At 40.0% G+C, this 24522-nt stretch overlaps 1 protein-coding gene across 1 annotated transcript in view; it reads left to right on the top strand.

Annotated features, from left to right (window-relative positions):
• Positions 1 to 24522, top strand: part of CPED1 (cadherin like and PC-esterase domain containing 1) — a 324989-nt gene that overhangs the window by 287537 nt on the left and 12930 nt on the right. The window contains exons 18-21 of the mRNA XM_052638461.1: positions 11530 to 11750; positions 12013 to 12114; positions 12547 to 12634; positions 17178 to 17324. Coding sequence (XP_052494421.1) covers positions 11530 to 11750; positions 12013 to 12114; positions 12547 to 12634; positions 17178 to 17324 — 558 coding nt within the window. The remainder of the gene's footprint in view (positions 1 to 11529; positions 11751 to 12012; positions 12115 to 12546; positions 12635 to 17177; positions 17325 to 24522) is intronic.

Below are 24522 nucleotides of genomic sequence, written 5' to 3' on the forward strand. Positions count from 1 at the left end.
TACCAGTGCACCACCTGGGAAGCCTAAATTATGGTGGATCAAGTGTAAAGATATCTTTTCACATACAGGTGTCCTCCACTATCCACAAGTAGAGCTCTCCAATGAAGTCTTTGGTAAATCGAAATAGAGGAAGCTAAAGAGTACTCCCCATTTTCTGAAAGTTCAATTTATGGTATTTTGCTTTTCTGAAACACCTATGTTAGTACCTGTTTTTGCTCACCAAAAGAAACCTAAAGAGAATTTTTGCTTTCAGGAAAAAAGCCTGTCCTAACATAGGTCTTTCATAAAAAGAAGTGGCATAAATTGAACTTTTGGAAAGCAAGGGATACATGTATGTATTACCTTTATTTTTACAATAGGTGAGCACCTTTTTAAATCCCCAAATCTGTATTTTTAAAAAGTTGTATACTTCAGAACTTGGGCAGAGGTAGTGGAGATGAAAAGCAGGGGAAAACAGAAAGACATTTTGTATTCCGAATCACAGGATTTGGTAATGTGCAGACAGGTTTATGTATTCATACACCACATAGCACAGAGATGGTCGTGTCAATATTCACAATTACGACTATGAAAGAGCACTTATTTGCAGAAAGTTCCACTTATGATTAGGGGTTGGTAACAGAATATTGTCCCTTCTCATTCTATTTCTCATTCTCTATTTCTCATTCTCCCAGAGTAAAATGTAAATATACTTGTGATCTTGAAACTCTTTCCTTTCATTATTGAGACAGTTTCTCATCCTACCCAGAACTTTTTATAGTTACCATTCTATTTCAAAGACAAATGTTGGATTGGCCAAAAGTTTCATTTGGATTTTACCATAGGCTGTTCCATTAGATATTATAGAAAAACCTAAGTGAACCTTTTGGCCAGTCCAATACATGTTAAAGCATATCGTTACAAAAATACAAAAAGAAGTAACACAAACATTTTTTTATAAATGCTCAACTTTTGGGGGAGAGTCGGTAGGGGACACTTTTTGCCATGTCAAAGGTTCAAGAAAAGAAACATATTATTTGAGTGATATTAGACAGAAATTCACTACAAATGCCTAAGTACAGCAGGGAGCAATAAGTGCCTCTGACTGGCTCTCAGGAATGAAGTGCCTTTTTAATTCCTTGAAGACATTAGAGTAACTCTGCTGCCCCAGGTCAGAAACATTGCAATCTCAGTTCTCCCTGACATGTTATCACAGAGTGGAATCCAGCTGATCACTGAACACAGTTAAGCCCAGATCACTTTTTCTAACTTTTGGGCTGTCGCCTTGTTTATTCATTCACCTCGCTTTTGTTGAGCTACGAATCTGTTCTAGGTGTGCACAGCAGGATCCTCCAAGGTGCCAGATATCTAGTAAGTAAAGTAAAAGTAAGTAAAACGTGTAGGAGAAGACAAATGAGAGAGGTGTGATCTTTACAGTACAGCACAATCATTGCAGAGGTTGGGAAAAGCCCAGAGGCTGATGCCTGACCAGGCTGGGAGAGCCTTGAAGAGTTGCTGAAAGAGAAAGTGCCTGGGCAGAGTGGTGTTGGTAGTTATAAGCAATCCACCAATCACATGACTTTGAAATAGTTTAATTGAACTAGAAAAAAGAATCTTCATTTTTCTCAAAAGAACCTGTAATGAGGGTCATATCACTCGAGCTTAATGCTTCCTTTGATTTTTCTCTTACTGCAGGGAACAGACAATGGGCAGGAACCAAGCAGGTGAAGGGTACCTGGAGATGATTCTGAGTTACTCATGTTCAGTTGGCTCTAATTTATGCATCTTGGATTGTGTAAAAGTGGAGACATACCTAGACATGCAGTTTCTAATGGTGCAGTGCCCTTCCTCATTTGAAGGCTTTTAATTAATATGGAAAATTCAATTTCAATTAATATGGAAAACTTTACAGTGAGAATCCAACATGTCACTGTTACCGTGTATAGTAGTGCAAATACGTTGTGCTACAAAAAACAGAACTTTATTTTAAATTTCAATCAAGGTGACCTTTAAGGAAATACATTAAACTGAGTTATCTTTCTCCAAAGAACCAAATTTAAAGGAGACAGAATTTGACTGTGCCCATGAGACTTATTGGAAGTTTAGGCCTTCAAATAGTATTCTACTTTCTTTAAAATCTCAAAGTACTTATTTTTCTCAGTTGAATTTCCTTATGTGGTTATTATGACCTTTTACATCATTTACTACTGCTTTACATTGATGAGTGGAAAGCTATACTTGGAAGTGGAGGCCCACCTGTGGAGAAGAAACAAAACACGAATCAGTTGGGGTTTAAGAGGTGGTTCAAGTTTCCTGTAACTTTGACTGGGAATGTCACTGCACTCCATGTGTAAGAGGGGCCAAACTTTATACTTCACTCATTAGCCTTTACTTCTATGAATGGGAGGCTGGTCTCTGAGAAAAGATGACACAGGGCTCCTCAGAGCATTTGTATCAGTTTCTATGGCATACTTGTTCATGTCTGGAGGGGCAGGTAAATATGAGACCCCGTTTAAACTCTAAATTTATCCAAATATGAATTATTTAATTTGTAGGCTTTTGTAAATATCCATAGGTTTTATGACGTACCATCATGCTGAGTCAAAGCAAAATCCATTGAAAAAGTATAGGCTATGTGTTAAATTGTACTCTGATGAATGTCTCTAAATACATACACACCTCTTTCTTACTCAGTAAATTTTGAATGGAACATTTATAAAAATTTATCAGAGCATAGTTTTGTAATCACAGTGCAAAATACATAAGAAATAGTTTAGAAGGAGGATAATGAAATTTATAACTGAAAAAACTTAGGAGTCTGATCAAACTGAATAAAATGAGCTTGTATTTTGTTTGCTAGTTGAAAACATAGTTCAGCTGACAAACTCAGTAATTTTATTGCTCAGTATAAAATACCTGATAGAAGAGTACAATTAAGAAAGGAAAATATAAAAAGGCAATATTTACTGAAAGCATTTCAGCTCAGCTGTTAAAACAGGAAATGTAACTTACATTTTTAAAGCAATGTTTGCAAGTTAAAGTACTGTCTTGGACTTAAAGGTGTTCACATATTTGAAGTATGCCCAACTTATAATAGTATGTTCTGGTTAATATGTGAATTCCATTATGGTTACACAATTCATTGTTGCTTGTCAGTTTCAATAAAAAGAGGTGAATAGAAGGATAGGAGTGTACCTGTCTCTTACCAGGAAAGGATGGCATACACATAAAGCCCACAATACAGAGGAAAGGGCAAAATAGAAGGCACTTTTGTTCCAAGAAGCTAGACGATGCATGTCTAGGTGATATTGTTGTCTGTTTTCATTTTTGCCAAATTTCATGTGTTTTATAGTGACTTGCCTCTATGTCAATTTTCATCTGTTCTTGACCCCAGAGAGTACTTTGGTTGGTCATCTATAGCCAGTTTGATCAAAACGCATCATTGAAAAACTTTCATTGCAATCATATTACATTTCATACAGAAATGCTTTGTTGAGCTTGATTTTCATCCTGCCCTAAATATCATTAGCCATCTGACTGATCTCAGCTTCATATTAGAGCTGACTCACCCTCTACTACCTCACTTGGCAGTTATCTTATGAGGATGGTGGTGCTCAGTCATGAGGCTCATGGGAGTTACTTTCTAAATGTATAGGCTATGCTTGGCCCTGGACTAGATGTGATGAATAAGACTATTCCTCACTTCACTTTCATTTCCGTTATTTACCACGATGAGAGCGCCTCAGTGAGTAGGTGTTGCCAGGATTAATGGACAAGGCGCCTATAATTTCCCCTCTTGGAAGGTCCCAGTGGGCTCCTATATAATTTCCCCTCTTGGAAGGTCCCAGTGGGCTCCTATATAATATCCCTCTTGGAAGGTCCCAGTGGGCTCCTATATAATTTCCCTCTTGGAAGGTCCCAGTGGGCTCCTATTAACTTTCCCCTCTTGAAAGGTCCCAGTGGGCTCCTATATAATTTCCCTCTTGGAAGGTCCCAGTGGGCTCCTATTAACTGGCTGAAATCTCTGCTGGCATCTGCATGCACTTTGTTTGCTCTGAAGAAATATCCCCATTTCTGTGAATATTGAAGATAGAACTTATGCAAGAGGAAAGAAAGGAAGATAGAAAATTATTTTAAATCAAGAATTTCTCTCCCTATCTGTTGATTCTACATATACCCACTTCTTTCCCAGCTCCAACAGATCAGAAAAATCTGAGACCCTAACAAGCTCCCTGTTGAGTTATCACAGTGAGCCCCCATTGCCCCTCTTCATTTCTTTATAACTTGCTTTACTAACTATTCCTTGTTACTTTTGGTGAGTTTGGAGAAAGGAGGTAATGGAGTAAAATATTTACATACTTAGGTGTCGTCATCATTAGTTCCCTTTATTCATGATGAAACAAAATGGGGTGAAAATTGTTTTATTTTGTATGTTAATCAAAAATTCTGAAAGTGTTTATTGCATTTTCACTGATAAATGATTTTTCTTGTTTGTGTTTGTCCCAGAGAACCAATTTCTCTAAGAGTAGAAGTCCTTTTAGGCATCGTATGGATGATAAGGTTAGCCTTTCATATACTTCACGTTGTTGCTTAGTCATTTAGTTGTGTCTGTTTTGTGACCCCATGGACTGTAGCCCGCCAGGCGCCTCTGTTCATGGAATTTCCCAGGCGAAAATGCTGGAGTAGGTTGCCATTTCCTCCTCCAGGGGATCTTCCTGACCCAGGGATTGAAACCCAGGGATCTCCTGCACTGCAGGCACTTCATACATTTGCCACTTCACAGGTGGAAAATCTGAATTTAGCGGTTTTTCTTTTTCCCCACACTTAGCATGTAAGAGAATGTGGTAAAGACTAGCTAGGCGATCATCAAACTCATTTCTTTCACTTCCTGGCACAAAGCTTGACTACATTTCTCAGTCTCCCTTGCAGTCAGGTGTGTGACCAGGTGTGTGACCATATGATTGGGTTTTAACCAATGGCATGTGAGCAGCAGTGACAGGCCCATTCCTCGGGTGGGCCCGTAGGAAATCTGGCAGCTCTTTACTCCTCCCCTGGCTGATGTCAACACCCAGTGAGTTCTCAGAAACTGTAGTGAGGAAGGCCAAGTCTACTACCCTGGAACCCTGAATGACCTCCCTGCCCCTACACATACCCCTGCCTCGAACCACCTGGACCGTTTTCCTGAAGAAGTAAACGTCAATAGTGTTTAGGCCACTATACATTTCAAGGCTCTATTTGTTAATAGCACTTAGCCTATGTCACCTAATGCAGGGACTATATCATGTTGAGAAATTAGAAAAGAAAATAAAGATAAACCATTGCATGGTTTTTAAGAAGACTTTTAAATTAAGTGCAAGCTTTAATAAAGCCTAAGAACAAGGTGTGCTTCTAAGTCTTATAGTCCATGGCGGTATGAAAAATAGTAGGAAAAACACCAGACCTTATACTTTTCAGTGACACCCCACATGTCAAGTTTGGGGAATAGAAACAGATGCAAAACTCTTCTAAACACATCTTTGTTTCCTGATGATGAGCTGAGATCCAGCCTCTCATGCCACATTGAAACACAGACGTTTCTGCTCCTCTCCAGAGCCCACATTGATGGAGGTAGACTCCCTGCATTGCACCCCAGGACCGGAAGAGAGATGCTGCATAGGAAAATGCCATTCAATCTTTGGAATAAAGCTGCTACTGGAATCCAAAATATTATTAATATTATTCCTGTGATGGGATTTATTGAGCCAATGCATAATCCTTCCCTCTTAGTCCATTGTTCTATAGAAGTAGAAGCAAAGTTACTTAAGCTGACTATTTTTGCATGAGTTTTCAAAATGCTTTTAAACACAAGGATTTAATCTAATTGCTGCCGCTATTGCTGACTGATTTTTTAATTCACATAAAAAGCCAATATATGTTCATTTAGAAAATGCATATTTTTAGTAAAAAGAATAAACTGTCATGGTATCATCACTTCAAAACAACCAGGGTCTTCTCTATGCATTCATATGCTTTACTTTTCCAAAAATTCAATAATATTTATATTCTGATTATAATCAGCTTTTTATAAAAGTAAATTAAAATGTTCCACATCAGAATATACCCTTATTTCAATATCAGTGTTTAAAGAGTAAGCAAGTTAAAGTATATGATTATACCTTAATATAATCAACCTGATAGGTATATGTTATGTTGCTTCCAACTTATTTTGCTTTTAAAATATGTTTTCATGGGCATTCTCAAGTATTTCTTAAAAGTGGAAAACTGCCAATTTATATACACAACATCAAAGTTTCCAACCTTCCATTAACAAATAAAGACTAATTTTTACTCTAGGCACTATTCTGGACACTTGAAATTCAACAGTTAAAAAAAGAGAAAGAAAAAACTTTCCCCTGTGGTGCTTAATGTCATTGGAGCTTTAAAAAATATTGATAAGGGGAAAAACAGTTGTTTTAACATTTTATTGCTAACTGATTATTTTTATAATTGCATATTGGTTCTTCTTTGATTGCATCTGCCAGCCAACACCTGTGCATGCTAGTATATGGTAGTAATTTTCACAGGAAAGAAGAATTTTTTACAAATTGTATGGCTAGTTGTACGTATATGTTATGATAATTTAGACCTTTACAATGGAAGTTGAAAACAAATAGCCTGCTCATTTCCTTTTAAAAATTCACCAAGTAGAATGATCTAAATAAAGGCCAAATACAAATCATGTGCTGAAAAGAACCACGCTTATTCCTAGTATTATTTGTGTGTGCATTTTAAAAGCTATTTTGAAGTTAGAAATCTTTTAGTTAAGAATACCAATTAACCTCTTCCAAAAACGGCTTCCTCTACAGAACCAGCAATCTTAAATTCACAAGTGCATTTACATCTTAGTTATAATTTATCATTTCTATCTCTCAGGAATAGGAAGGCATTGGGATAGAATAATTCTCCAGAACATAGTCTTCTATATCAGAGCTGTGTCTACTAGATTCAGAAAATGCTATCTTGCTGTTTGCAATTTAGGAGAACTTGTTTTGCAGATGGTGGTGGTATTTTGCAGATGCCCCTTCCTTCTCCCTGGAGCTTGTTAGTTACTGATGAGCAGTGGAGACATGAGGGAATTTTCAGAGGTTGTCAGTCTGCTTGATTCAGAACGTGCTTCACCAGCAACCTACAAGCCCTGTTGAGAGTCTGTAACAGGGTTAGTAGGACAAGAGAGAGGATGCTGTGATTTAGACACTTCCTATCTTCGCCGACTTTTTCTTTGAAATAGCTAATGAATTTAAAGTGCCTAGGGACTTCTTGGCAGTCCCATGCTTAAGACTCTGTACTTCCACTACAGGAAGCACAGGTTTGATCCCTAGTCAGGGAACTAAGATCTCACATGTCAACTGATCCCAGAGTACATATTACATAAAACCAACAATTAACAGCCACAGAACATACTACAGTAACACAAAACAATACAGAAATGCAGCCACTTGGAAACTGAAGCTCCCTCTCCTAAATCTTGGATCAATGAGAAATCAAAGATAGTTACAGAATGCTTGTAACAAAAAAATCATGCAAACTATTTCCTATTGAAACAAAGCAAATTGATGGCATTAAATTGGTGTCATATAAAAATAAAATAAAGTGCCTAGCAGCGCACCGACTCAAAAGACATGAGTTGGAGCCAATTCTGGGAGATAGTGAAGGATGGGGAAGCCTGGCATGCTGCAGTCCGTGGGGTTGCAACGAGTTGGACTCAACTTAGCAACTGAACAACAAACAACCAAGCGGTGCACTGCAGGGCACTCAGAAGCATTCCAAAACGCTTCTTGCCTGTCCTGTGCCTTCATGATGGCTCTCACTTGTTGTGTGCTGGGTGCCAGAAATAAGTATTTAAAAGCTCATTAAAGTCTTTTATGGTATTGCCACTATTTTCCCCAATTTACACATAAGGAAATGAACCCATGAAGAGGTCACCTACTTTGTCTAAGATCATCTGATTAATAAATAACAGTACCTAAAATTCTGAAAAACAGGTTCTTTCCCTCTGTCACGCACTGGTGGTCTGCATTTTCTTACAACCCCACAGAAAATACTGGACATTTAGAAAATATGTTTTCTCTTAGGAATAGGCAGCTACTTGGATTTTCTTCAGCTTCTATAGCCCACAACACAGATGCCCAGTGATCTTACTGGCTGCCCAGAGATAATGCTAGGAGGGACTGCATCTTGATACTGAAATGGAAAGAATCTGTAAGAAAAATCTGTAGTGGAAATTTAGCTCAACTGGATCGCCAAGGTCCCTTACTGATATTAAGAGCTGAATTGTGTTTCTACCCAACCAGATTCATATTTTGAAGTCCTAGCTCTCAGTACTTCAGAATGTGACTGTATTTGGAGACAGGGCCTCAAAAGGGGTAATTAAGGGAAAATGGGGGCTTGCCTGGTGGCTCAATGGTAAAGAATCTGCCTGCAATGCAAGAAACCTGGTTTGATCCCTGGGTTAGGAAGATCCCCTGGAGGAAGAAATGACAACCCACTCCAGTATTCTTGCCTGGAGAATCCCATGGACCGAGGAGCCTGTGGGGCTACAGTTCACGGGGTCAGAAAGAGTCAAACACGACTGAGAGACTGAACACGCATACACAAGGAAAACTAAGGTCGTTATGCTGGGCCCTAATCCAATATGACTAGTGTCTTTATAAGTAGAGGAGATTAAGGCATAGACATACACAGGAGACCGCATGTGGATACAGAGAAGACGACCATCTACAAGTCGAGCAGAAATGTCCTCAGAAGAAACCAACCACGCGAATACTTTGACCTTGGACTACGAGGCAAGAATTATGAGAAAATAAATGTGGGTTGTTTAAGCTACCCAGTCTGTGTTGCTTTGTTATGACAGCCTTAGCAAACTATTAACAACACAAATGAAGCTGGGTCTTTACTAGTCTCTGAAATGAAGAGCTTTTCTGATTATTCAGAGTTCTTTTTTTAAAATCAGAATTCTGGACCAGAAAAGCAAACAAATAGTTATAGGTCAAATCCTGTAAGGAAAATTTCAAGTGATTTCACAGAGTATTTTTCTTATACTGGGATGTTGACACTCCAGATGGAACTTGACCTAGAGGATCAGTGACTGGGGCCTTGACATCTTAGGTCATTCTGTTGAGCTTGGCGATGCTCATTGTAATAGTGATTGGAAGGGAAATTCTGAAAGAGAATGCCTTCCGGATTTCTTCACACTGCTCCTTGAATATACCATGAAAAAATAAAACTTTGCAGAGTCTCACTAAATTCATTATGGATGGATGAATGCAGTAGTGCCTGACAAGTGATGGCAGTGACCACTTTAGAATATGTGCGTGACTATTGCGAAGGGGGCTTCCCAGGTGGCACTGGTGGTAAAGAACCTGCCTGTCAGTTCAGGACACATAAAAGATGTGGGTTCAATCCTTGGGTCAGGAAGATCCTCTAGAGGTGGGTATGGCAACCCACTCTAGTATTCTTGCCTGAAGAACCCCATGGACAGAGGAGCCTGGCGGGCTATGGTCCACGGGGTCACAAAGAGCTGGACATGACTGAAGCAGCTTAGCATGCAGCACACGATCCAATGGGAAATCTCAATAGAAAGAGTAAAGAGCTGAAGAAGGAATTAAACCTTATCCAGAGGCATTAAAAGGAATTGTGTCTAACAAAAGTCCCTTTGACTTTCAGTTCAATAAATATTTTTTTTAAATGCATGCATAATACTATGGAGGAAATCAGAATTTAGAAACTAACCTTGACTCTGACCTTAAATATGTATGGATATGATATAAGAAAAAAGATAGAGTCACAAATAGCTGTAATTTCATGTAGTCTTTGATAAAATCAGTAATGGAACTGAAAATTATAATGAAGTCACAGAGGACAGAAGGGTCATCCTGACTGAGGCATTGGACAAGACCCTCTAGGAGAGAAGTCTGTGTTAAGTCTGGAGGTTGTGTAGCATTTACACAGACTGTTTTGCAGAGGGCAGGGCTTTCTAGGCAGATGGATTAGCACGAGGAAAAACAGATGTTGTTGACTGCAAATCATGTTCAGTGAAAAAGTAGAAATCTGACCTGCTTACTCGAAGGAAAGTGTTGAGAGGATGGGGCCATTGACCCTGTACTTGGAGATCAAGGACTTGGATTTGAGTCCTGTGTTCCCCATTTACTAGATTTATAACCTCAATCTCTCTGAGCCTTAAATACCTCATCTGTGAAACGAGATAATGACCCACATCTCATGATTATGGAGATTAAAAGTGAGTACTCAGTGTAAAATCTCCACCTAGCAAAAGCTGATATGCAATAAAAATTCAGTAAATGTTAACTGAACCTCAGAGTTAAAACCTGACTCCACAGAACATGGAGAGCTGATAAGGTTTTTGAGCATGAAAGGGAGATGAGACATTTGGAAATTTATCACAGTATTACTGCGTGGAGAATGAATTACAGGGCAGCCATGGTGCAAGAGGGCTTCCCTGGTGGTTCAGATGGTCAAGAATCTGCCTGCATTGCAGGAGACCTGGGTTTGATCGCTGGGTCAGGAAGATTCCCTGGAGAAGGAAACAGCAACCCACTCTAGTATTCTTGCCTGGATAATTCCATGGACAGAGGAGCCCGGCAGGCTACAGTCCATGACATGGCAGAGTCAGACATGACTGGGCAGCTCACACACATGGTTCAAGAATATCCATTAAGCAAGTGTTAACAGTAGCAGAAGGACTTCCCTGGTAGCTCAGATGGTAAAGCGTCTGTCTACAATGCGGGAGACCCAGCTTCCATCCCTGGGTCAGGAAGATCCCCTGGAGAAGGAAATGGCAACCCACTCCAGTACTATTGCCTGGAAAATCCCATGGACAGAGGAGCCTGGTAGGCTACAGTCCATGGGGTCGCAAACAGTCAGACACGACTGAGCGACTTCACTAACAATAGCACACCTTTGAGGCCATGGGAGCCTCAAGCAGGACTGTGCTTATGGAATTTAAAGGAGGTGATAGATGAGAGGCTTCCATGGCAAATGGCCCTGGGATGTGCACCCTGGAACACAGACTGCTTTTCACAAAATCAAATTCTAGTTCTGTGGCTCTTTTCTAAAGTAGTAGCATGACCTCTATTGAGCTAGCTAACCTCTGTGGATTCCCAGTTTTCTCATCTACAAAACAAAAAGATTGCAACATCTCTAAGTACTCTTACAGCACTAGAATACTTCATGCCTGTTTGAATCAATAACACATTAAGCGGATTAGATGAGAAAGTGAAGTGCCTAAGAGGGATAGAGAAATTAAAGATAGCATAAAGAAAGCAAAGAGCTTTAAGCGTGAGTTAGTGGGTCAGTAGATGATGTCACTACTAGGAATATGGAAAAGGAAAAAGAATAGGCTTGGGTGAGAAGAATTAATGTCATTTCTAACAGTTTAAAGGGCTGTCCTTCAACTGGATATATGTCTCTGTTTTCATCAGGTTACTTGTTTGATATTGTCTTCTATATCTTGTACACATCAGATTTGAAAGCAAAGTTTTTTTTAACTTGTAGATTCTTTTCATTGGAGACTCAACCAACAGAGGGATAATGTACTATCTGATTGAAAGATTAAATGAAACCCTGCAGGATTGGCAGAAGGTGCATGGCACTAAATTCTACCACAATGTCAATGGAGGGAAGACCTTGATCAGTTATTCCTACTATCCCCGGTTTTGGATGAGCGCTTCCTTGAGACCAACATTTGAAAAAGCCCTTGAACATCTCTTGCAAAGGTAAAATGGAACAGTTTTGAATGAAACCATACCACAATGTAGTGATGTTTTACTAGCAGTCATGATTGTTTGCTGTGTTTCAGACGTGCTGAAAAGTTCAAATACCAAGTATTAATAATATGGCTGAAAACAAGGTAGAAATGATAAGGCGGTCTTGTGATCAGGATGCCAGCTAGGGTTCAATGAAATGTGAGGCAGTGCTGTTAAAATGTTTACCATCTGTTTCAAAGCAACACGTGTTGTTTTTCTTCCTGGATTTCAGATCAGGTCCCCTGGAGAATACCAGCCAGACTGTATTGGTTGTTGGTGGTGTTCAGTGGCTTAATTCCAATCACCTGCAAATTATTCACAAGGTTTTAAAAAGGTAAATTCCTGCAACAATAATTATCATTTATATTCTAAGTAAAAAAAAAAAAAATTACTCTTGATGTGAGTGGATTTTATCAAGGTTTTACATAAAGGACAACTTGTAATTTAAAATCCAGCAGTTCAAGTCCAGTTTAAAATGTTTCAAAAATACTTTTGTATCCAATCACAACGTGGCTCTTTAGCATCCAAGTCTCCATTTGCTTCAGATCAAAACATGCCCACCGACACACAAAACTATCCACACACACACACACACACACACACACACACACAAAGCACTAATGTACAGCAAATTCTATAAAATGAGAATTTAGTCCTATAGGGCAATTATCACATTCTAAAGGAATTCTGCTCCACTTGCTTGTGTAAATACAGACATCTAGAAATGTCATCAGAGTTTATGACTTGAGATCTGCTTATTTCACAGGGAAAACTTACTCAATATCCTTGTGATCATCAAAACGTTGGGGATTGGATTTCATTTGCCAGTGGATGGAGTGCACTTCTTAACACAGGTAAATCCATATTTTCCAGGCTGTGTGAATTTCATGGTTCCTCTAAGGATCCTTGCTGGTGTCTTAAAAAGGACCCAAAAGGCACTGTATAATATTCAACAACCTTCATAAAATTCAAAGCAGATGGTACACTTAAGAATTATGATTTCAAATCAGTTATAATGATTCCTGGAAATAAGGGGACAGTTCAGTTCAGTCACTCTCATGTCCTACTCTTTGCAATCCCATGGACTGCAGCATGCCAGGCCTCCCTATCCATCACCAACTCCCGGAGCCTACTCAAACTCATGTGATGCCACCCAACCATCTCATCCTCTGTCGTCCCCTTCTCCTCCTACCCTCAATCTTTCCCAGCATCAGGGTCTTTTCACATGAGTTAGTTCTTTACATCAGGTGGCCAAGGTATTGGAGTTGCAGCTTCAGCATCAGTCCTTCCAGTGAACACCCAGGACTGATCTCCTTTAGAATGGACTGGTTGGATCTCCTCGCAGTCCAAGGGACTCTCAAGAGCCTTCTCCAACACCAGAGTTCAAAAGCATCTGTTCTTCGGTGCTCAGCTTTCTTCACAGTCCAACTCTCACATCCATACATGACTACTGGATAAACCATGGCTTTGACTAAATGGACCTTTGTTGGCAAAGTAATGTCTCTGCTTTTGAATATGCTATCTAGGTTGGTCATCACTTTTCTTCCAAGGAGTAAGCGTCTTTTAATTTCATGGCTGCAGTCACCATCTGTAGTGATTCTGAATCCCCCCAAAATAAAGTCTCTGTTTCCATTGTTTCCCATAAGGGAACATAAGGGGACACCAGCCCATAAATAATGCTTTGAATTCATAAAGAAGAAAGTGGGAGCAGGGTTTGAAAAAATAAAAACCTGAGGGTTAGATGAGAGGGCTTATGTTGTAAGTATCCTCTTACCTCGTTCATGTTTCAGACACTGTAAAGGTTCCTGATAAAATCATATATGAAATTGTCAGTATCAATGAGTAATTTGGAAAAGAGTGGCTTTGGGGAAGAGGATTTCTGACTGATTGCTTTCAGAATTCGTCATTGAAGTAGTATCATTAATTTTGCCTCAGGTTGGATGTTTATAAATGAAAGGAGTCGAGGCCTCTGATCAGTTCTCATAGAAGACAGTAAATCGGTAGTCTCAACACTAAATACAAGTCTCATAAAAGAAAGACACCATCTGTAGGTAAGAGAACCATCTGCTCTTGCTCAGCAAGGAGAGCTCACAGACAGCCCGGATTGTGTGCAGTTGCTCAGGGGGAGCTCAGGAAGCACTGGGAACTGGGGAGACAGGAAGCTGTCCATTGAATGTGTCAACCAAGTGCGATTTATTTTTGTGTCAATTACGAGTGCTCCTGGCTTTCTCCAGCACACATCACAGGATCCCCCTCTCCTTTCTCGAAACTTTACTTTCCTGGCCACCAGATCTGTGATGCAAAAGCATGAGAAACAGTAGAAAGTGGCCAAAGTAAAACCACCAAATTCAGCTTCTTGAAGTCAGGCGGGGTTAAGGTCATGTAAATTGAGTTGAGACATTTGGCATCTAGGGCAGCTGAAGGGTTTAAGACAGTCAGGGATTAGAGGAGGGGTCTTTTGATCATTTCTTCTATGGGTTATGAGTTGAATCTCCTTTAATGTTATTTGAGGTCTGCAGGTCATGTTTGCTCTTCCTTCTTGAGGACTCTGGTAGCTCCATATTGCTTCCTTGATTGCGGCCTCTCAACCGGAACTGGAGGAACTGTGATGCCTCCAGGTAGATTTAGAATGAATTCATCTCAGCAAAGAGATCTTTGACACTTACCATGTGCCAGATACCATGAACCGTTGTGCCTGCCGTCAGGGCTTCGATGGTGCTCCTCAGTTTTGCAGACTTGGTGAAGATGAAAGGAAGGAAGAAGAGGAAGGGAAATGATAAAACAAAAGAGGAAGTTATGGTAGTAAGTGGAGGTGGAAAAGAAACCTGAACTTGTCATCAGACCTTGGCATTCATCATCCTCATTGTGGCCACTCAAGATGTGGCCTCCACCTTCCTAGGTAGACTTAGTCCTAGCATCCAGTGCACATGCACCCATGTGTACTCACATGTATACACACACACATGTGCACACACACGCACACACTCACTCCACCACTGAGTGTTTCAGCTCCTCAAGCATGACTAGCTCTCAGTCACCCCCAGATCTTTAAAGCTACTGTTCTCTTTTCTTGGAGCCCACTCTCCACCACCTTCTCACCTGGGAAGCTTTTGGTCACCCTTCCAGTGCAGTTTCCTCTGAGAAAACTTAATTGAGGACTTCTGGACTGAGAAGACCCTGGACTCAATTGGTTCTTCCTGCCATGAGCTCCTGTAACTGGTGCCCTTGTTTGTGTCCCTTAACAGATCCCGGGCTTGGTTGTCTGTCTCCCCTTCTAGTCTAATCTCAGTGGGAGCAAGGTCGGGGTTGGGTGGGGGGAGGTCTGCATTGCTCATTCTGGTCCCCAAATGCAAACCACAAATCTCAGCACACAGGAGACTCTCAGAAAGCCTCTTTTCCTTTGGGCAGAGCCTCAATCAAAACTCAGCCCCTTTTCTAAATTTGGACCATCTCAGAAGGGCTTTCCCAGCTCTAGAACTTCTGGTGAGATCAGCAAAAGCCTGTGTTGCAACAATACTGCAGTTCAACTTCTGTCTCTACCCAGTTTGTCTTCCCTCACTCCCTTGGAGGTGTTGATCCCAAGGAGTGGGGGATCCTCCTGGTGGCCCCCTGCATGCCAGTTTCTGGCTCAGAGTCTCTTTCTCAGAGAACTGACCTTTCTCTAGAAACCACTTACTGCAAAGTTTCTTCTATTTTTTATAACTGGGCACCTTAAAGCTGAGAGGGTACTTGTAACCAGGCAAGAAAAAACTTCACAAATATCATTGAGCACCTTGAGCAGTATTTTTCAGGTGACGACACAGACTGTTTCCCATCTTTTCCTTTTCTTCCAGATTTCTCCTTTATGATCCTTCTCTATTCACTACCTTTATTTGGGGAGAAACACTCTTCTTTGTATGTCACCAAAATAGCTGTGCAAGCACAGAAAAGACAGAAAATTAGACACCTTTGTACTGCTTCTTTTATCTTACAGTTGGATTAACAAATGCAAATAATTATTTGCTTTTTTATCTTGAAAAAAAATTTTTTTTAATCTTTAGAAAAGGAAGGGGGAATACAATTCCCTCCCCATGGTGGTATGGGTTCTCAAAGAGACATACACCAGGACAGGATCAACCAGATAAGGGGATTTATTGGAAAGAACATCTGAGAAGAATAAAAGGCAGGGGGCAGGGGTAGGTGAGAAGAGTTTCAGACCACACCACTCAATACATATCACTCAGTCTTACACCAAATATATCTTGAGTGTCCACTATGTACTGGGAACCGTGTTTGGCTGTAATGTGTCTGATACAAAGGGAGTGGAAGAAGGGTGGATTAGGTATGAAGAGTCTCAGACTATAGGTAAGTCTGAGAAAGCCTTGGTCAAGCCAATGAGGAATCCTGGAGCCATTATACTTAGTGAAGGGGTCCCTCTTCTCAACAGTGGACCTAAACTAGAACCTCTGCTGATCTCCATTAATGTCTTGAGCATGGTTGGGTTGGGAGGGAGGAATATGAATTACAGAAGCGACAGATGGAGACTTCACTCACTTCTGAGGCTCCCAGAAGCCCACTCCCCCTGTTTCCCCACTCCCACCCAACAGCAAGCCTCACTCTGCTCAGGAAGCCCTCTTGAAGTCTGCCATGCCCCTGCAGAGCTATTCCCTTTTCTCTCCCAAGCCAGAGTCCGATTTGTGTGCAGGAGCTCAGGTGCTTTGTGACCCTTTGGACTCTAGGCCGCCAGGCTCCTCTGTCCATGGGTTTCTCTAAGCAAGAATCCTGGAGAGGGTTGCCATGCCCTCCTCTAGGGGATCTTCCTGACCCAGGGATCAAACCCACGTCTCGGGCATCTCCCACATTACAGGCAGATTCTTTACCACTGAGCCATCAGGGAAGCCCAGATTCTGGTATATTTCCCTCCAATAAAGGACTTAGTAAATATTTACATATTTGTTTCTCCTGTTTGAATGTTCTGTCTTAAGAACAGTCACTATGGTTTATTTACCTTTGTATACCTGTCCCTCAGCACAGAGCTGAATGCAAAACAGATACTAATTAATATTCAAATGAAAAATTCTAGTAAATGGAGATAGAATTTGTGATTTTCAAGTCTTGGTTTTTAAATTGAGAATTTTAGATACAACAGTGGATCTCTGTGGACAATAAACCTAACCACTTTTCATAGAAGAAAGTTCTGAACTGTGCTACTATAGACATTGATGTATTGCTATTTTATATATGCACAGATATTTATATTTTGAAAAAATTAGAACACATCTTAAAGAAATTCATTCTTTGTCTTACAGTAAGATCAATCTGTAAAAAAGATGACTTTTATGTGATTTTAACTTGAGTTTTTAAATCATAAAACAGTCCTTTTAATCAAAATTCTCACTCTTCTCTTTTCCAATACAGAGTGAAGTTCAGAATTTATGGAAAAAAAATTTGATTATCCTGGAAGCTGCAAAAAAATATGGCTATGAAGTGGTTGACACATTTGCTATAACCATGGGGCGACACAAAGAGTTTTTGCAGGGGACATGCGGGTGTCATTTCCATGAGGTATTTATGCTGGCTTTCTGATTTTTGTAGCTTTTGATTTTTTAAAATTTCATTGCACCTTTAATTGCATTGTCAATCTTATTTTGCATCAAAGAAACTATGTCTGGAGGAGATTAAATAATGTATTCATCATCACTCAGCCAAATAAAGTAGTAGTCACAACTCGAGGCTCTACAAAATGAACTTTTAAAATAATTAGTGTTTATATAGACACCTGAAGACTAGAATCGCTGGCCAACATAAGCAGGAAGATGGAGAACATTTGCCTCTTCTAGTAGACTCTGAGACTTCCACCAGAAATTCTGTCCACAGAAGGTGGGAGGTGTCTTTAATGGAAACAGATTGAAAACAAGGCAATTTAATTGCTAAATTGATAGATTACCTTCCTCAATTGGTTTATCCAATGCATTAACAGAAGAGACTGTGTTTTGAAAAGTTTTTTGTTCCTCATGGTAAAATTGATTTTTATTTGTAGCTAGTAATTAGTCTTAGCTGATAAAGTGTTAGCAGAAAATATTTTTTCTTCCTTGCTTCCCCACCCCATCCTTTCAAACTCTGTGCGTTATATCCTCCCTGCATTGCGTAAACTCTTGTTGGTCCCATAATTTTAATGCCACTTTTGGATAATAATAAGACTTCAGTCACATTCAGGCATAAGGAGACTCTCACTTCAGTACTAAAATTGCTCAGACCTCTGTTATAACGACATGAAATGATTTCTTTCCCCCAGCTCAGCCTTGCCTCAGTCTCAAAAGCCCAAAGAGAAAGTGTACAGGAGGCTTCTTTCCTATTTCTACATCATGCTTTGCCTCTCTTCTTCTCCCATCCGTTTCTCCATTGGGTCAGGTTGCATGCCTGCATCCATGTATGCTAAGTTGCTTCAGTTGTGTCTGACTCTTTTTGAACCTATGGACTGTAGCACGCTAGGTTCCTCTGTTCATAGGATTCTCCAGGCAAGAATAATGGAGTGGGTTGCCATGCTCTTCTCCAGGGGATCATCCTGACCCGGGGATCCAACCCATGTGTCCTACACTGCAGGCAGATTCTTTACTGCTGAGCCACTGAATAAGCCCTTGGGTCAGGTTAGGGCGATGTTAAGGGCAACAAAAGTCTTACTTGAGGAGCATAAGCCTAATCCATGAATGTACTTTCTGGGGATAGCATGGTAATTCTTTCTGTCTAGGGTGCTCATGTGGGCTTCCTTGAAGACACCCCTACTGGGCCCTCTGATAATAGCTTCTTTGACAGAGGAATACTTCCCTTACAGCTGTATTCCTTCCTTAGCCCCTTGGCTTCCAATTGTCCATCCTCCTGTTTGCGGGTCATTGCTTCTCCAGGCATCCTCTTGGAAAATATACAGCATGACACTGGGGCTTGCTAGTTGCCCCCGTGTTGTCCACAAGAAACCCTTGCTGTGCTGTTGCCAGACACATCGTGAGCTCCCAGGGCAGCCCTGCCTCTTTTGCTCCTCTTCTCTCTCTACTCTCACTCTTGCTCTCTCACTCTCTGCCACTTCAAAGCTGATCCATAGCATCATGTCTCATACCAGTTCTCATGCTTCCAGTCCCCAGAGGACACGTCTACCTCTCAGATTTGGTGTCTTAAAGTCCCGTCTCACTTAGCTTAAAGCAGGAATGAAGCAACCACCCAAGATGGAAAAAGGTCACAAAGTTTAAGAACGTCCTTCATAGAAATTCTTTCTCTTCCTTATTCTCCTTTGCCCAGCTCTTAATCAGACAAGGGTTTGCTCAGCTGAATTTTGTCCACATTTTGGCAAGGTTTGCACATATTACCACTATACTGATTTCGACGATGAGGTTACTTAGCTCCTATTGTTGACTCTAGATCTCAGGAGCTTCAGCAGAAACTGCAATGAACATTGTCTTGGTTGATAATCCTCTCAGATACTGATTCAAATGTTCTTTCTTGTGTCGCTTTGTAAACCAGAGTGCAGTCACGAGTGAGATGACCACTCTGAAGGTTTCTTCTGATCCTGTTTTTCAGCCCTAAGATGACTGTTATAATCCATCTTGATCCTCAGATTTTTATGAATATCCAAAAGTTATTGACACTGCATTGGTTCTTCTGTACATTCTGCAAATGGAGTCAGGTTACACTTTTGTGTGATATATGGAACTGCATCTCAGAGAGGCAAGAGGCTGCACCAACAGTAGAAAGCGTGGCATTTCAAGTTTAGATTTTAGTAACTTGAAGCTTGGCCATGCCATTGCAGAACAGATTTTAAGCTGTAGCATACTGTGTGTTTACTTACTTCTTCCATAAGAAAATATCCTTCTGGGGCCTATCCTATTTGTAAGAGGTCAAGACTGAGAAACACAAGAGCAGGCAGCTTGGAAGAGGAAGAAACAGTGAACTTGCAACTGAGCCAGCCCTGTATCAGAGTTGGCTGCAAAAGCAAGCCAAAGGTTGTCAACCCACAGAAACTGGGGCTTTGAAAGACAACATACAGATTGGCTTTTTCCCCTCATTTAGAAAAGGTTTATTTATTTATTTTTACATAATGTGTCTTCAGTTAGTATTTTGGGGGAGGATATCTGTTTTTCTTTTTTTCAGTTACAGTGCTCTGGAAGTCTAAAAAGAGAAATCTTCCAGTGATTTCTCACATGGCTCCACTTAAAATCCTGAAGATGCAGGAATTCCCCCACAGTCCAGTGGTTAGGGCTCTACCTTCTCACTACCCAAGGCCCAGGTTCAATTCCTAGTCAGAAAGTAAAATCTCACAAGCCACATGGTGTGGCCAATAAATAAATAAATGATTAAAACAGAAGATGCCTTTCCCACATGATTGCATTATATATATCTTCTGCCACAGGATCGACTAGTTGACAGGGAGAGTCATGGAATTTGCAAACTCTTTGAGTCATCAGAACTAGAATATTGGCTTATAAATATTATTAATAAAAAATCCTTAATTTTCATAATCATGAGTTAAGCATGTCAGGGAAAATTACTTCATTCATTTGATTTTATAATTTTTGTGTACAGTTATTATATACAAATTATTTTTTATTAATCCTTATTTCTAATGTGTGCCATCTTGATGGTAAGGTATATACATATCACCCAACTTTCTCTGTTGATTCTGGAGCAGTGTTACCCATTTTGATGTTTTCATGTTGGAGCTGAAATATTTGTGGGAGAATTTGCCTTTCCAGTTACAACATAGAACTGATAAGATCATCTTTCTCAACTGACTCCCTTCATCACAAAGTCTCTAAAGTCCTTCATCACAGAGGCCTAATTGTTGCTTAACTCTTGAACAATTTGTACCACTTGTACCTCAGGAAGTCTCCAGTGCTGACACTGAGTGTTTTATAAGCTTTCTAAACTGTCACCCAACATCTTAAATCACTGTTAGCCTATTATAAACAATCAAGAATATCTAAAGCATTTTGCAAAAAAGGATGGCTTAATGATGAATGTAGCAAGCTGGGAAAATGAAGATTATTGGTCTCATACAAAACATTAAAGGGCAGAAATTCATTAATAACAACCACATTTTCCTCTGTGCTCGACTCAGGAGCTGGCAAAGGAATTTGTCATACAGTAAAAGCAAGAATTAAGATCTGTTGTATTAGAGCAAAAAGAATTTGAGTTTGGGAGCCTTGTATCTTTTGGTATTCAATGAAACCATTCCCATTATAGATTCACAGATACCTGAGAAAGATTGCTGTAATCATCAGTGTAAGATCTCAGTGTGTTCTCTTTGATTTGTAGTGAGAATTCTATCATAGACATAACAAACCAGCTCCAGTGGGCCCCTGTCGCCATAGGTGAGATTAAAGGTCTCGGGGTGTCTCTTTCATCTGTCAAAGCAGCAAGAGAGGGTGTGTTGCCATCATGAATCTATAAACAATTTTCCAACTGGTATGCATCAAGTTTGACTAAAATGTTCCTGCTGATTAGAAAAGCAGGTGTTTCTCTTCATGAGTAGAAATGGAATTTTGTTTTCCCAGTGTTTATACAGGACAACAAACAGGATCCAGGTAGCTCTTGCCCAAGAGTGGTTTCGGATGGTGCCTTTAGTTATGTGGCAAACATCAATTGTGAGTGAGCTAAAACCTGGAAAGGATGCAAAATTATTACCAGCCCACACCTGGTTACAGAAGGGGCAAATCCACAACCAATTGTTATGTGATTATTAGTTAGTCTAACCAGTGGTACAGACTTTCTGTGATGCCTGTCTTTTCTGGCAGATGTAGCTCTAGCTTTTGAATCAGTCAAACCCAAAACAAAACAAAATACCCAAACACTCCAACATCACTGGCCAGCCCTAATATCAACAGGTTTCCTTTGATTCTAGCGCCTTGGGAAGAAGAGGTTTTCAGATCTGGGGCAGAAATGATTTCCTGTTATTACTTAATCTTAATTAAATTAACAAATGCTTATCTGACCTAGAAAGGTTTTCCTTCTGTATTTTGGACCTAAAGTTTTTCTTTTTTTCCTTCAAACTTTCAAAGTTTAACATGAGCACAATGAAGAAAAACATCTTTAAATTCATCTAGCTAAAAACCTGAAATATGGACTTTTCAAGAAAAAATAACTGATTCAAATATAATTATCTTGCATAGTAGATCCAAGAATTTAACTCTCATCACGGCTACTCTTAACAAATTAGTAATGGAAATCTAATTCAACAAATTTCGAGTGTCTGTGTAACTGCTGTACTCAGTGCTGTCAATAAAGTAGGAAAATATTTTATAGAATTCCCATGAGCATCTCAAACTTGACATGCATATTTAGAATTAATCTTCCCTTGAAGCTCTCTTCTTCTCTTGTATTCCTGAATTTATTCACTGTCATTTACAAGCTATGGTCATCCTTGATTCCTCCTTATCTTTCTTCAGCCCCCTAACAACTTCCAACTAGCTAGTTACCAAATCCTTTTTATCTCCTAAATATTTTTCCGTCTTTCCCCTGTACTATGTTCCAATAGCCTTGACTTGTTTATTCTTTATCTTAATCATTTAGAAGAGTCCAGTTCTTGAGCTAAGCAGTGGGAATGCAAAAATAAATATGATACACTTTCTATCATCAACATGGTATAAAAATCCATGTTATGAAACTGTATGTTAAAGAGATATAGAGAATTCCCTGGTAGTCCATTGGTTAAGACTTCACCTTCTAATGCAGGGGGTGCAGGTTAGATCCCTGGTTGGGGATCCCACATGCCTTGGGGCAAAAAAAAACAAAACATAAAACCTAATCAATGTTGTAACAAATCCAATAAAGACCTAAAAAGAGAGAGGGAGATATAAATAGAGTATTGTAGTAACACCAAGAAGAGGTACCTAATCCACTCTGAAGATTGAGTGACCCTAAACTACCCGTTTATTATTAAAGGATGCATGTGCTCTAGCAAAGGTAATAAAGTAATAGCAGGAGGAATCATTCCTACCCCTTAAGACAGTGTGAACCAAAGTAGCTTTGAAATAGCCTGCTGTTCTCAGGAAACCACAAACAATTCTGTATATTGTAGAACATTGGTTATAAAAGGGGACTGGGAAAAGTTCATGGCCAGATCATGGTAAGAGTTGAGACTTTATCCTTTACGTGATGGGGAGTCAATGAAAGGTTTTGGTGAGAAGTGAAATGATCATATATTTACTTCAAATAGGTAAGTCTGACAACTATGAAGAGGACAGATTTGAAAAGGACTAAGTCAGGGAGAAAAAGTAGACTTTTTAAAAAGCCAAGTGAGAGATGATAAAGGCTCACCCAAACCCAGACAAGAGACGCAATGATAAGAGAGAAACAGACAATAGAAACCCTGTTTGTAAAAAAATATCTGGAAATCTTATGAGTGGCATGAGGGAGTAGGAAGAATCAAAGATGATTCCTAACTTGGCTGACAGAGTAGAGAACTGAATCAGCAACCGAGACAGAGAATAGTTGAGAAGGTATGGGGCTTAGGGAAACAATGATTAATTCTATTTTGAACATGTCATGTTCAAGATGTGTGTAGGACATCCCGGTGGAGGTCCCTAGTAGGTGGTTGAAGATAACGCATCTGAAGCTTGAGGGACAGGATGGGGCTGGAAAAAGAAATTTTAAGTCCTCAAAAAATAGGTAATGAACAAAACTGTGAACATAGATCATACAAAGAAATTGAGTAGAGTAAGGAGAGCTCAGGAAGCAACTCTTGAAAACACCAATATTTAAGCAAAGTTTAGAGAAATAGGAGCATTTGAATTTAGAGAATAAACTGTTAGAGGAAAGCTCTGGCAGCCTGGGGTGCCATGGAAAGCCAAAAAGTGAAAATATATTAGGACAGATTGAATAGGGTTAATGTTGTCCAGTGTAATAGATAGCTCTGTTAAGACAGGGACTTTAAAAGTCACTGATTTTGGCATTAAGAAGGTCCTTTCTTACCAAATTAAGAGTAGTTTCAGTAAAATATGGAGGGCAGGAATGAAGAGGTTTAAGAAATGAGAAGAGGTAAAACCTTTCAGCAAATAACAATAAGAAAGAAGGAAAGATATTGGATTTTAAAAAGAAATCAGTCTGGGGCAATTTAGAGGAGGAATAATTTTGGCCATGTTTATGGGCAGAGAGGAAACAATCAATACTAAGGGATACATAAAGAATATAAGAGGAGGGACACTTCCCTGGTGGGCCAATGGTCAAGACTCCACACATCGGGGTTTCCCTGGTGGCTCAGTGGTAAAGAATCTGCCTGCCAATGCAGGAGACATGGGATTGATCTCAGGTCCAGGAAGATCCCACACACCGAGAGGCAACTAATGCAGTGCACTGCGACTACTGAGCTCTGCTCTAGAGCCCAGAAGCCACGACTACTGAAGCCAGACTGCTCTAGAGCCTGTGCTCCGCGACAAGAGAAGCCACTGCTATGGGAAACCCACACACTGCAACCAAGAGCAGCCCTCACTTGCAGCAACTAGAGAAAGCCCACCCAGCAATGAAGACCCAGTACAGCTCAAAATCAATTAAAAAAAAAAAAAAGACTCCACATTTCCTCTGCAGGGGGCACAGGTTTGATTCCGGGCCAGCAGGGAACTAAGATCCCATATGGTGTGCAGCATGGCAAAAAAAAAAAAAAAAAGAGAGAGAGAAAGAAAGAAACAAAGAAATGAAAAAAAAAAAAAAAGACTACAGGAAAAGGTGGGATTATTGGAGGAAGGCCACTGATAATGTGGGAGAGGACCAGGTTAAAGAC

This window comes from Budorcas taxicolor, chromosome 4, assembly GCF_023091745.1.
Source record: "Budorcas taxicolor isolate Tak-1 chromosome 4, Takin1.1, whole genome shotgun sequence".
Classification (NCBI taxonomy): domain Eukaryota; kingdom Metazoa; phylum Chordata; class Mammalia; order Artiodactyla; family Bovidae; genus Budorcas; species Budorcas taxicolor.